Source organism: Odontesthes bonariensis, chromosome 16 (assembly GCF_027942865.1).
Source record: "Odontesthes bonariensis isolate fOdoBon6 chromosome 16, fOdoBon6.hap1, whole genome shotgun sequence".
In the NCBI taxonomy this organism is placed as follows: domain Eukaryota; kingdom Metazoa; phylum Chordata; class Actinopteri; order Atheriniformes; family Atherinopsidae; genus Odontesthes; species Odontesthes bonariensis.
This window is the reverse complement of record NC_134521.1, coordinates 6,414,742-6,427,646: the sequence shown is the minus strand read 5'-3', so window position 1 is coordinate 6,427,646 and position 12,905 is coordinate 6,414,742. Positions and strand designations below refer to the sequence as shown.

General features: G+C 42.7%; 2 protein-coding genes across 3 annotated transcripts; both read left to right on the top strand.

Moving 5' to 3' along the window:
• The first annotated feature begins 740 nt into the window (after positions 1-740).
• pigs (phosphatidylinositol glycan anchor biosynthesis, class S) lies at positions 741-7,444 on the top strand. Its single transcript, XM_075487117.1, has 12 exons — positions 741-785; positions 1,708-1,847; positions 1,942-2,053; positions 2,141-2,230; positions 2,339-2,430; positions 3,064-3,304; positions 3,408-3,550; positions 3,658-3,772; positions 3,890-4,035; positions 5,025-5,125; positions 5,200-5,410; positions 6,817-7,444. Exons 1-12 carry the CDS (start codon positions 767-769, stop codon positions 7,093-7,095), a joined length of 1,689 nt encoding a protein of 562 aa, XP_075343232.1. The 5' UTR covers positions 741-766; the 3' UTR covers positions 7,096-7,444.
• A 941-nt stretch (positions 7,445-8,385) lies between these two features.
• Positions 8,386-12,702, top strand: srsf1b (serine and arginine rich splicing factor 1b). 2 transcript variants are annotated; one of them, XR_012773283.1, is made up of 5 exons: positions 8,386-8,806; positions 9,587-9,825; positions 9,920-10,092; positions 11,040-11,750; positions 12,119-12,702. XR_012773283.1 is itself a non-coding variant. In XM_075487548.1 (4 exons), exons 1-4 carry the CDS (start codon positions 8,616-8,618, stop codon positions 11,229-11,231), a joined length of 795 nt encoding a protein of 264 aa, XP_075343663.1. In that variant the 5' UTR covers positions 8,386-8,615; the 3' UTR covers positions 11,232-12,702. The 2 variants fall into 2 exon arrangements, 1 of the variants encoding a protein (XP_075343663.1); XM_075487548.1 differs by having other exon boundaries at positions 11,040-12,702.
• The last annotated feature ends 203 nt before the right edge of the window (positions 12,703-12,905 follow it).

The following is a 12,905-nucleotide window of genomic DNA, read 5'->3' as shown; positions in this document are numbered from 1 at the left end:
CATTTTGATTAATTACAGTGACTTTTAAGATTTTAAACGGGTGATCGGTACAATTAACAGCTGAGGGGCCGCTCTACATACTGAATGCTTTTGATACATTTTGGGCATTATGATTATAGTTTAACAAAACTTTGTAAAGCTACTAAAACCACATTTATGTAATATATAAACAGTAAAGTTTACAGGCAGCACGACTTATTATGAGAAATTATCTCATAATTATGAGATAATTATCTCGTAATTACAAGATAACCTGGGATTTTTTTTATTTTTGAGTGAATGCAATAATCCATCGTAGAATACTGTATCAATTATTTATTTATTTTTAGACTCAACAAAACTGCTTAAAAAGTGTTTATTTTTTCATTAACATCTATTTATAGCCAAAATACACAATAATTAAGTGAATTTCTACTCGGGAGGTCCTGTGAGCTGTTAGTGGTCAAAACTACCACAAGGGGCGCTGGTCACCCAGAATTGTTTATGTGCGCTTAATATTTCCGTCGGGTGTGCCGACCATATATAAATGTCTATGGTGCCGACGGTCAGTGCCCCTCACATTTTATTTTCGCGTTCTTATTTAGTGTGCGTCATAAATACAGGAATAATTTTAAATGATTAAATACGTTTTTATTAAACTGTAATAGTGAGTATAAACCCCGATGCTGGTCCAAAGTGATTCGCCGTATTTGTTTCCCCGTCCCGATCATGTGACGTGCCGCCGCGGAGGTGCTAATGAACAAGCGCACTCAGTTCATTGACAGAAATGGCCACCACGGAAGTAGGTGAGTGGATTCATTCCTGAATTATTTGTAAATTATTTTCATAATTCAGATAGCGTTATTCACTTAGCTTTGTGGAAGTTTTACGGTAAATCGATTTGATGCAGAGGTTGTCTCGATTCCAGCTCGAGGCAGTTGATTTTAATCACGTTAAAGCCCAATGATGCTAACTGCTAACTAGCTGTAGCTGCTTCTTGATTCCCAGAGATGCTGCAAACACACCTGAAGCCTTATAACTCGTGTCTTTCTGCACTTTGACGTTCTCAAGTGCAGAATTCGGATCAAAATGAGAGACCATATGTTAAGATTGCAACCACGTACTGTAACCTACTGATTTCAGCATCTACATTTGTACCGTTTTGAGAAAAAATAAGAAGAAGAACATCTTCTTCTTCTTCTTCTTCTATTTCTTTATGGATGCCCAGTGAGGTGTGTGATCTTATGCTGTGTTATCAACGGTGATATAGTAGCTGTTATGAAAGATTATTTATCTTTTAGCTATTAAAATGAATTTCCCACAACCTGAAACATTCATTCATACCCCTTTGAGTTAAGTCCCCGTCAAATTTGATTCGTGTTTGAGAATGTTTGAATGATTAAAAAATATGTGGTTTGCGTCACAAATACATTAGTTTATGGAAAGTTTTGGACAAAAAATAGATTCGAGCTGCTCCCAAAGGTACTCAAGGCCTTGTCATTACCTGAAAAGCGATGTTCACAGAAAGTACATGAACATGTAGAAGCCAACAGGTTCTATATATTTTATATTCTAACTTTTTAGGGAAGTTGTGTTGTTCACTTGTTTTCCCCGTAAATACATGTAAAAAAAAAAACAAAAAAAAAACAAGTCTATTAACCATCTATGAGCAAACGTTTTTCACGCTTGATCAACAACCTTGTCTGCGTATCTTTGCGTTTCTCTCAGAGCGCAGACGAGGTCAGCTTGCTGCTCTGTCCATAGCAGTGGTGGTCGTCATCGTGGGAGTCCCCCTGTGGTGGCGAACCACAGAAACGTACCGCGCCTGGTTGCCCGTTAGTCAAATAAGGGAACTGGCAAAACTGCAGGTTTGTTTACACCTCCGATAATTACCTGACTCCCATCTTGTGCTGCATGTGTTAACCTCTTTGAGCTCTCCCTCTCTCTGTTTCCGCTGTGCAGCTCCAGCTGTGCACTGATGTGGAAGTCGTGTTTGCGCGAGGCACCGTGACACCCGAGCAGCAGAAGAAGGTCCCGCTGACACAGACGCAGGATGAGGACCGTGCAGTCGATGGTGACTTATCAATCCAGTTTAAGATCCTTTCATCTCCCAATATGAAGCCTGCGCGTTCATTTCTGTCTCCAATCCTTTTGTTTCCAGAGGACACAGTTTTGAGGTACAGGTATGAGACAAGGTACCGAACAGCTACGGTGATGGAGGAGGACGCCCTGAACAAGCCTACTGCTGCAGGTGAGCTGCCAGTCAAATCCAGCTGTTCGCATGTCACATGTAGATATTCAATCATCTCACTGAAATCCCAGCTGGTCATTTCTCTCTGTCGCTCTTGCTCTTTTGCAGAGGCAGATCTGTCTCTGCACATGCTCAGTGAGACTCCATGTGGTGTTTTGGTTGTATACGTGATCCCGGAGTCGTCTGCACTACTGCCTGAGGTTAAGCTCCTCATCGGTTATCATTTTCTGTATATTTGAATTGAAAAGAATGTATAGTCTGGCCAATAGGGGTGGGCTAAAAAAAAAAATCGAATTTTTTTTATGGGATGATTTTAAAAATCGATTTTTCTCCCCAGAATCGATTATATTACGTCATATCCGTGTCCAGAAAAACTTCATCAATTCATCACATTAAGTTATGTTAAAACTAGCCCACATTTGTGCCGTGTGGACATTTCAATTCATTTTGTAACTATAAACTTTAAAAAATGCCTCTTTTTGTCTGAGTTGAAATAAATGTCAGCTGCTGGACTGACTGACACAGACTGATGTGCATTGTTTATGGGAACGACATTCATTCTAGAAGTGTATGATTCAACTTGTTTGTTTTTAAGGAGGAAAAGAAAATTGCAATTACTGATTATATCGAACTGCAATACTTGTAGAATCGCAATTATCAAGAATCGTGATACAAATCGAATCGTGACCAAAGCATATCATCCCACCCCTACTGGCCAACCATCTCCACTTCTTCTATTCACTGTTTTCTCCGTTTGTCTCAGTGCATATTATTTTACTTTACGCTTTAACGAATGGAGTAAATGTTCTGTCCTGTGCTTTCGTGCCTCGCAGGATGTGAATGTGTATGTCGGTCAGCGGCGGACAGCCCTGCTGCGCAGTGGCGCTCCGATGAGAGTAGGCAAGACGCTTGAGCAGTTGCTGGCTTACCTGCAGCCTCGGATCAAACAGGTGCTGCAGGTGATGTCTTTCAGCCACGCCGACATCACCGCTGCCCTCAGCGACAGAGTCCGCTTCAACCCGGGCAGCAAAGAGAGCATCGCTGACAGTATGAGGGCCTTCAAGTCCAGCCCAGGTTGGGTTTTTTGTTTGTTTCGTTATCGTTCAGCCACAAAGTGGACCGACTTAATTTCTGCTCCAGCCCAGGTATGTGTCAACACTTTTCCTCTATACTTCAGGTTATGAGATAACATTCAGTCTGCTGAACCCCGACCCAAAGTCACACCGGCTACACTGGGACATAGAGGGCGCTGTGCAGGCCTACATCCAGCCTTTGCTCACAAAACTGTCCCCTGTGGCCAACTTTAGCATCGACTCTCAGGTACGAATGGCAGCACAATGCGTTTATATTCATGAAGGTGCGGCACTCGCGATGTGATGAAAAGACGCTCAGCACCTTCATGTTCATGTATCTGTTGGTTTTTACAGACCTTGCACTATGCCATGCTCGGCGTGAACCCGCGTTTTGACAGCAGCCGCAACGCCCACATGCTCAACGCAGACAGCCTCGCGCACGTCATCAACCCGGTGGAGGCCAGACTGGGTAAATGAGTGAACTTTTGCAAACGTTGCCCAAAGAAGGAACGCGGTATGCTTTTTGTTTTGTACAATCATACATTGAAAGCTTTTTAAGATGTCATTGTTATTGTTACATTTCCAGGGTCTAACGCTGCATCTTCCAACCCAGTGTTGAATTTTCTCCTGTATGTCCCGGATTCCTACCGTTCACCCCTTTACATCCAGGATTACAAGAAACAGGAAGTGCCCTCAAATGCCTTTCACTCACCCCGTTGGGGTGGAATTATGGTAAGGACATCTAAAGGCAACAAAGGGTCAGAAGAAGAAGATTTCCCCATTACTTCACTGTATAATGCAGCTTTTTGTGCATGTAAAAGCTCTGCAGAGTCACAGATCTCAAGCACATACCAAAGAACACGTTTCGTGTTATAGGCGTGTTTAAGATGATATATGTAGTGATACTTTATCGATCCTTTTAGGGAAATTTTTAATGACATATAGAACTGTAACATTGTGAGATGAGTACAGCTACAGATGCTGCAGCTGCTCTCTGTAGTTGTTCTCTCTGTGGGTGACTCTTCAGCTCATTTTCGTGCAAACTGAGGCTAAATTAACGAAGAAATGACTTAAATTGTAGGATGAGCCAGAAGCGGATCAATTACAGATTCCCTAAATTTAAATTTGATAGGATGCTGTGACTTGATTCTAAGACTGCATTTATTTTAATGTGGCATTTGATTGATTTTTGTCAAGCTCTTATCTTGATGATTGGAGAGAGAAGAAGAATCTATTCATGGAAAACACCTGGTCATTCAGTTTATGCAGGTAGTTAGCTCACCTCTTATGTTTGGGGCACATAACATCCTCAGCCCAGATGTGACCATCTGAGGCAACGCCAGATCACAACTCTGCGCCCATAGGTGTGCACAGTGGGCACTGGGGAGAATAGCTTCAAATCTCCAGCTGCTGCTTCTCTTTCACTGAGTAAATATGGGCCCATCAGACCACATTAACTTTTTGCCGCTGCTCCAGAGTCTAATCTTCATGTTCCCAAGCAAAGTCGAGCCTTTTATTTATTTATTTTTTTTAAATCGACTATTAAACACTGGTTCGAGTTCTACGGATGATTCTCTTGGATTGGATTTCACCAAACATTTAAGTGATCTCCGATCACGATCATTCAAGATTTTCCTCCAACCCCATTTCCTCCTGAAAGATGATGGTTTGCCACGTATTGGTTGTTGTATCAACAAAATTGTTTCCTCCTGTTTCTTCAGGTTTATAATGTTAACAGTTTCTATGGGCCAGAGGCTGAGTTTCCTGTTGACATCAACATCGATATGGCTAAAGTCATGGGGGTCTTCCTCGCACAGCTTCGGTATGCGCTAACCTACACCTACACTCCTTTTCATGTACGCACAAGGTGACTTTTCCTGCAACGTGTCCCGTCAGGCTGTTGCTGGGTGTGCAGTCGTCATCCTCCCCTCCCGGCTTCCTGGTGGCGCCGTGCGGCAGTGCAGGGCTGGCCGATTGGGAGCTGGACCGTCTCATGTGGAGTCGCAGTGTGGAAAACGTTGCCACAGCCACCACCACCATCACCTCTCTGGCGCAGCTGCTGGACCAGATAGGCAACATTGTTATTAATGACAACATTGCCCAACAGGTAAAGTGCACGTAGAGCTGGATTTAATACACGTGTTTCCAAGTTACCTACATTTGCGCCTGTATGGTGGTGTTTAAAACGTGTTCTCCTTTCTTTTTTTTTTTTTCTTCTTTTTTTTTACGAGGGTTGCAAATTTTGGACTCCCTTGTTTTACAACTTAAAGGGATAATCGGAGTAAAATGCACCTTAGATCAATTTATGGGATGTTGGGAGTACATACGTTGAGTTGACATCAAAATCATGTCATTCGGATGTGTTTTGAGAATTTTGATTTGACCGTTTTTAGCCAAAAGTCGTTAGCCTGGAGGTGAGAGGGGCATATCATGTCACCGCCACAAAACGCTATTTTTATACCTCTTCTACAGCTCCAAACAACATAACACTTATGTGGTAGTGAGTAGAGGGTCCCTAAAGCCAAACCGAAGTGTCCCGAGGTCTTCATGTGGTCGGATATAGAGTCCAGAATGAATTTAATCAGGCCAGTACCTGCTCTCAATCAGAGCCTCTTCCGTCAACAGGACGCTACCTCACGCGAGACATCACGTCACGTGACATTTCAAAATTCCAACCTGTTAGTAAGCTAGGCTTTGCTGTTGCATACAACTTGATTTCACTTTCGAAAGAAATACTGGACTATGTTTGTAAAAAAAAAGACGGCAACGAAATTGTGACTTTCCAGAGCGAGTTACTCCACACTCGGCAATAAACTACGGACTCACGTGACGTGATGTCTCGCGTGAGGTAGCGTCCTGTTGACGGAAGAGGCTCTGATTGAGAGCAGGTACTGGCTTGATTAAATTCATTCTGGACTCTCTATCCGACCACATGAAGACCTCGGGACACTTCGGTTTGGCTTTAGGGACCCTCTACACACTACCACGTAAGTGTTATGTTGTTTGGAGCTGTAGAAGAGGTGTAAAAATAGAGTTTTGTAGCGGCGAAATGATATGCCCCTCTGACTTCCAGGCTAACGACTTTTGGGTAAAAACGGTCAAATCGAAATTCTCAAAACACATCCGAATGACATGATTTTGATGTCAACTCAACGTGTGTACTCCCAACATCCCGTAAATTGATCTAAAGTGCATTTTATTCCGGATTATCCCTTTAAGGGAGATCGTAATCATTTCGTCATGAAACAAAAAAATAAACTCTATAAATGCGGTCCATTAGCATTAGGTTAAATGCAACTAAAAACATAGGTATCCCTATAAAAATGGGTAGACAGAGCAGAAAGGAAGCACACTACTGTTTGGTCAGGAACCTCCAAACAAAAAGTTTGCGCTCAAGAACATGTTGTCAGGCAAATGAGGCTGATTATACGGGTAGCATTCAACTGTTATCGATTCTTTTTAATCGACTATGAGGGAGTAATGTCTCCTGTGGTTGTCATCGCTGTCGTTCAGGTATCCAGCGCCGTCATGTCTCTGCAGCTGGCTGTGGCTGAGCTGGAGGCCGGGAACCTCGGTTTTGCCCTGCAGTACAGCAAAGAGGCCATCCTGGCATCAGAGAAAGCATTCTTTGACCCGTCACTCCTCCACCTCCTCTACTTTCCCGATGACCAGAAGTTTGCTATCTACATACCGCTGTTCCTGCCCATGTGTGTGCCTATTCTGCTGTCACTGCTCAAAATAGCGTCTGAGGCAAGGCAGAGATACAGAGAAAAGCAAGCCAAAAAGGATTAAGAGACACTCGAGGAGATGAATGTGTGAGGAACAAGAGGCATGTTATGAACAGTTTTTTTTTTTATTTTTGTTTGTTTGTTTTTTTGTGGCCTCGCAATTTAAGTACAGATGTCAGCGATAAGAAAGGCTGATTCACAGCACTGAGGTTTGGGGTTTGCATGTCAGTCATGTATGATTTTTCTCCTTTTTTTTTCTATTGTTTCATATGGAAATTAAGATTTTATTGAAAGACTGCTGTAACTGTCTGGCACTGTACAGTTGAATTCTTGTAAATGTGTGCAAGTTTTATCTTTGAAATCCACTTTCTATTGTAAGTTATTAAGAAATAAAGAATGAAGTTGGAACTCGAGGTTTAGCCCATTTTCTTCTGTGGGACTTTATTTTGGTTGGCAGGAAAAAAAAAAGAATGACACTTTTTTCTATTTCATTGTAAGTTAAGCCAATGATTGCTGCATATAATCATTTTTTATTACACTTGTGTTTGCACTGAAGAAGCTGTCTCTCAAGTGAATAGCAAAAACATTTTGCAGCTCAGTTAAGAGTAGTGGTACAATATTTGTTGTATATTTGGTCTCGTGTTCTTACATTTATTCATTTATAGTTATTACATTTATTACATATCAGTTTTAGAAAATAATTAAATGCAGGGGCGATTTTAGGATCTGGTCTTTAGGGGTGCCCAGCTCCCAGTGCTCACAGAGGCACATTATTTCTCACTAATTGAGGCGAATTAGTACATTTATAAATTTTGGAGCCGTATTAGTTTTGCTTTGCGTAGTGTTTTCCCCTACAACATTCAATTTTGACCTCTTCATATCAAAAGACTGTGGCTTGACAGGGATAACAGAGAGCCTGAGACAAATATTGAAGATAACTCAACATTTATTTTGGGAGTTAAAACAAAAACAAATGCTAGAAAATAAATAAAATGGTCCCTAAAATAATGCATCCTTGAGCAAAAAAAAAAGGGTTTTTGCATAATATAATATTTTAAAAATGTGCTGAGCCAGGGGGTGCCGAGCTATCTCACGGTGGTGCCTTGGGCCCCACTAAAAATACCCTAGCCTCGCCCCTGATTAAATGGATTTAATGTGATTGTTTTTATCAACGGTTGTTTTCACGTTCAAGACTTTTGGAGTCAAACCCTCTGGTGCCGGTAGATGGCGCTATGCTTAACTTAAAGCTAACTATCTATTGTTCCACACCGAGGAAGAAGACTTTTGGAGTAAAACCCTCTGGTGCCGCTAGATGGCGCTATGCTTAACTTAAAGCTAACTATCTATTGTTCCACACCGAAGAAGAAGGCGAAGGCGCTAGTTGCAGCCGTGTCTTACAATTCCAGCTACAGTTTATCTTACTGTTTGGACGGCTACCCTCGTGTTTCTCTGCTTCTATCGAGCCGCAGCGTAAATGTAACATTGTTAGCTTTATTTTTTATATTTTTTGCAGGAGCTAAAGTGTGCTTAAAAGCGCCAGAGCTTCCACCTTTTGTTAACTAGCTAGCTCGGGTTAGCGCTATCATGTCTGCTGGAGTTGTTCGAGGACCCGCGGGTAGCAACGACTGTCGGATATACGTGGGGAACCTGCCCCCAGATATCCGCTCTAAAGACGTCGAAGATTTATTTTACAAATACGGAGCCATTCGGGACATTGATCTGAAAAACCGTAGAGGAGGACCGCCGTTTGCCTTCGTGCAGTTCGAGGACCCGAGGTGAGCCGCAGCGCCCCGCCACGTCTCTGCACAGTTAGCCCGCTACACCACCACGCTGGTTTCACAAGTTCAGATATAGGTGCATTCATTGAGCTCCCGGCCTATTATCAGTAACCTGTTCACAAGTTCGTGATTTTTGGGACATGCTTTGACTCTAGTTTACAGTCTGTCTGGTGGCTGTTGGATGTGGTTCTGTTTTAAATTTATCCCGCTTAGAGGAGGTGGGGGGTTATCTGCGCTCCGTGAGGCCTGCTAATGGGGTGTGCCCTATTATCTGGCACGTGAATACAAGTTGTGGTGCCTGCAAACAAGCCTGTTTTATTTTTGCATTTATTTCCTGCGCCAGTAGCAAACTGACTTTTATATGAGCCATAAATAGAAATGTACTTGGCTGCTAGTTTGGTATTAGGCTTCTACTTTCAAGCAAATATATTCATTGTATGTTCACTCATTGTGTATGTTCCACTTTTGGAACTAAGAGGTCTTGGTGAACATTTTCTTTAGTGCTAATTTCAGCGACCCATTAACCTGCTATTGTTGGTCACGTGTCGCAGTTTATTTTGTTTCCTTTTTTTTTTTTTTTTTTGTCTTAGGTGCATCTCTACTAAGGAAATTAAAAAAGAAAAGGATGTTAAAGAAAAAGTTTAGAAGTATTTTATGAATATCCAACAATGGAAGTGTGGATAATGGCATCACCCGCCTACCAAAACCTGATCGGTGCAGACAAATAGTTGCTTGATGATCACCTGATAACCCTGTTAAATGTTTTTTTTTTCCCAGGGATGCGGAGGATGCTGTGTACGGCAGAGATGGTTATGATTATGATGGCTACCGCCTGCGTGTGGAGTTTCCCAGAAGTGGAAGGGGGGGCGGAGGGGGAGGTGGTGGTGGCGGCGGGGGAGGTGGTGGTGGTGGCGGCGGTGGAGGAGGAGGTGGTGGTGGTGGAGGCGGAATGGGACCCCCGAGGGGAAGGTACGGCCCACCATCCCGACGCTCAGACAACAGGGTGGTTGTGTCAGGTGGGTGATGTTTTCCCATTTCTGTTTTTTTTTTTTGTTAAATTTTTATCTGTAGTTCGACGTCTGAATCTCATGTCGTCCTCTTTCCTGTTAGGTCTCCCCCCCAGCGGGAGCTGGCAAGACCTGAAGGACCACATGCGGGAGGCAGGTGACGTATGTTATGCTGACGTGTTCCGTGACGGCACCGGAGTGGTGGAGTTTGTGCGCAAGGAAGACATGACATACGCTGTGCGTAAACTGGATAACACCAAGTTCCGTTCTCATGAGGTACGTAAAAGATCAGAGCGTAAAGTTCACTAAGGAGTGTCTCTGGGACTTCATTTGGGAGAAATGAGGAGTACTGTATTCTATGCTATAGATGTCTGGTACGGGAAGACTTTTCAGTTGTAGGTATGTATGGCTAATGTCAAATTCAGGTGTCTGCTTTAAAGGGAAACTGCGGGATTTTCAACATTAAGCCTCTTTTCTGAGTCGTCTGCAATGTTTTAGAACCCCTTTCACCGCTTTTTTTATCTTTACTGCTGTCTCCGGTATTTGCCTAATTTTGATTCTTCTCAACCTGCTTCAGAACGGCAAGTCATGCGCATGTCCAAAAAGGTCCGTAAAAGCACCATAAACGTCCGTTTTCAAAATAATCAACTCACCGGAGCGGTTACTGGTGTGCACTGGTAATCCATATCAAATTTCGTTGTGAAAAGTTGCTTCTGTCGTGTTTTATTTGGCAGCTCGTTCATGCTCGAACTATTTTCTTAGCGGTGGCGGAGTAATATCAACGAACATCCAGTACAAAATGTTAAATAAAACACGACAGAAGCAAATTTTGCCAGTGCACACCAGTAACCACTCCGGTGAGTATTTTGAAAACGGACGTTTATGGTGCTTTTACGGACCTTTTTGGACATGCACATGACTTTCCGTTCTGCCGCAGGTTGAGAAGAATCAAAATTAGGCAAATACCGGAGACAGCAGTAAACATCAAAAAAGCGGTGAGGGGGGTTCTAAAACATTGCAGACGACTCATAAAAGAGGCTTAATGTTGAAAATACCGCAGTTCCCCTTTAAAGGTAACCATGTCATCTCTGGGCTCACTAAGGGAGGATTGATGGCTCACCCGAAACAAACATTGAGTCTTTTGGGTGTCTGCATGAGTCCTGGGTTGTGGTTCATTCATGGTAACAAATGGGTTTGTTGTGCGTTTGCATGTCTGTGTTTAGGGAGAGACGGCCTACATTCGTGTGAAGATGGACGGCCCTCGCAGCCCCAGCTACGGCGGCCGCTCTCGCTCTCGTAGCCGCAGTCGAAGCCGGAGCAGGAGCCGTTCTCGCAGCTACTCCCCACGTCGCAGCAGAGCGTCTCCTCGTTACTCACCCCGCCGCTCACGTTCCCGCTCCCGCTCTCGCACTTAGATCGGGCCGAAGCAAAGCAATGGTGTACTGGAGTGTAGCCGGAGAGAGAGTGTCCTCATCACATGACAAATTGTGTATTCACCAAGGATTATCTCTTGTGTCATGTGTGCACCCCGTTGTGTTGTTGCGTTGCCCTTTTCCTCCACTTTACTTTGCTTTTTATTTGACTTTTTTTTACTTTTTTTCTTTTTGTTGTCATTTTTGCAGAACTGACGGTCTATCTTCATGACCCAGTGTGGCTTCTTTCTTTCTTTTCCCCCCCCCACCTTCTCATAAACACTCTCTTTCTACTATCCAGCCTTCCTCATCTCTGTAATTCTCTTCTCCTGACTGTCATGGTTGAATGCTTTAGTTCCTTTTGCAAAGATTTTTTACTTCTCAAGCATTATACAACTGTCCTTTGACCTTCTTGTGTGTTTCTCTGTAGAGTTCAGAGGAACAGGATAGGATGGGAAGAGAGGAATCAGTTCATGTTAAGATAAACAGGAGGAGGAGGAGGAATCAAATGTGGCACCAATGGTATGATGGCTGTGCCTTGTCCACTGTGAAATCTGCATTCTAAGGCTTTAGTGAAATTTTTTTGTTTGTTTTAAACGTTCACTTTACAATAGTGTGCCGTTGTTGAATGTTACAGCAACATGCTGTAAAGCTTGTTGTATTTGGAGACCCTGAGCTTGTTTTGCTTTTTCACTACTCTTACTATTCAAATTAAATTTGGGCTTGATTATAGATGGTGTCCCCCCCTTTCTTTTTTTTTTTTTTTCTTTTTGTTTCCCCTCAAAAGTAAATTCCCTGGTAGCTGCAATTATTGACATTTCTTTAAAGTATTTTCTGAAGGTGTGATTCTAACTCGCCTCCTTCTCTTTGGTTCTGCTGGTATTCTGAAGGTTTGGACTGGGCTCATTGTCCCCCCATTCCGGATCCGGATCAGGATTCAGGATCAGATCAGGATTAGGATTAGGCTTCAGGATGGATACATGGAGCACGACCCTGGCCCTGTCCACAAAACCCAGCAAACTGGAAAGATTGTAGTAGGATTATAAGACAAAATTGGCTTTTCCAAATTGTTTCTTCCACTTTGCATTGGACCTCTGAGACACAGTTACTGACGGCACAGTGAGGAACCATTGTTTTTTCCAAAATTTTTTTTTTCTTTTTTTTTTTTAATTTGGAAAAAAAAAAAAGAAGAGCAAAGCTTGGATCAGAACCAGAAGGAGGGCTGGGAGGTGCAGGATGGATCCACACACGTAAGGAGAGTGGTAAATAGTGGGCAACCTTTGACAGTAGCGGAGGGAGGGAGCTCTGGGAGGCGACAAGGGAATGTGACTTTCATGTGGTTTGTACCTTCTTTTTTTTTTTTTTTTTTTTTTCAGTTTTTCCAATTGTAGATGTTTCGGATTTTTCTTGGGTATAATCTCCAATATTGCAAAGGTTTATTCTCTTTTAATAAAAACATTCAGTAACATTGAAATTGATTTTTGTTTTTCCTTTCCCTGCACTTCACAGTAAACCACAGAGATGTGCACATTTAGGTGGTCTGAGGCAGTTGACCTTCGAGTGTCCTGTTTCAGATTTCCTAGTCGAAATATCTTTTGCTTGTCATTTTTTGCCTTTTTTCCTCAAAGTACACAGAGTGCTTGAGCAGAGATCAGTTTGCAAATTATATTCGAGGGT

Coding starts and splice junctions, on each gene's coding strand:
- srsf1b (XM_075487548.1), top strand. CDS start 8,616: ATGTCTGCTGGAGTTGTTCGAGGACCCGCGGGTAGCAACGACTGTCGG. Junction 8,807..9,586: donor GTGCAGTTCGAGGACCCGAG/GTGAGCCGCAGC, acceptor TTTTTTTCCCAG/GGATGCGGAGGATGCTGTGT. Junction 9,826..9,919: donor CAACAGGGTGGTTGTGTCAG/GTGGGTGATGTT, acceptor CTTTCCTGTTAG/GTCTCCCCCCCAGCGGGAGC.
- pigs (XM_075487117.1), top strand. Junction 4,036..5,024: donor CCCGTTGGGGTGGAATTATG/GTAAGGACATCT, acceptor CTGTTTCTTCAG/GTTTATAATGTTAACAGTTT. Junction 5,411..6,816: donor ATGACAACATTGCCCAACAG/GTAAAGTGCACG, acceptor GCTGTCGTTCAG/GTATCCAGCGCCGTCATGTC.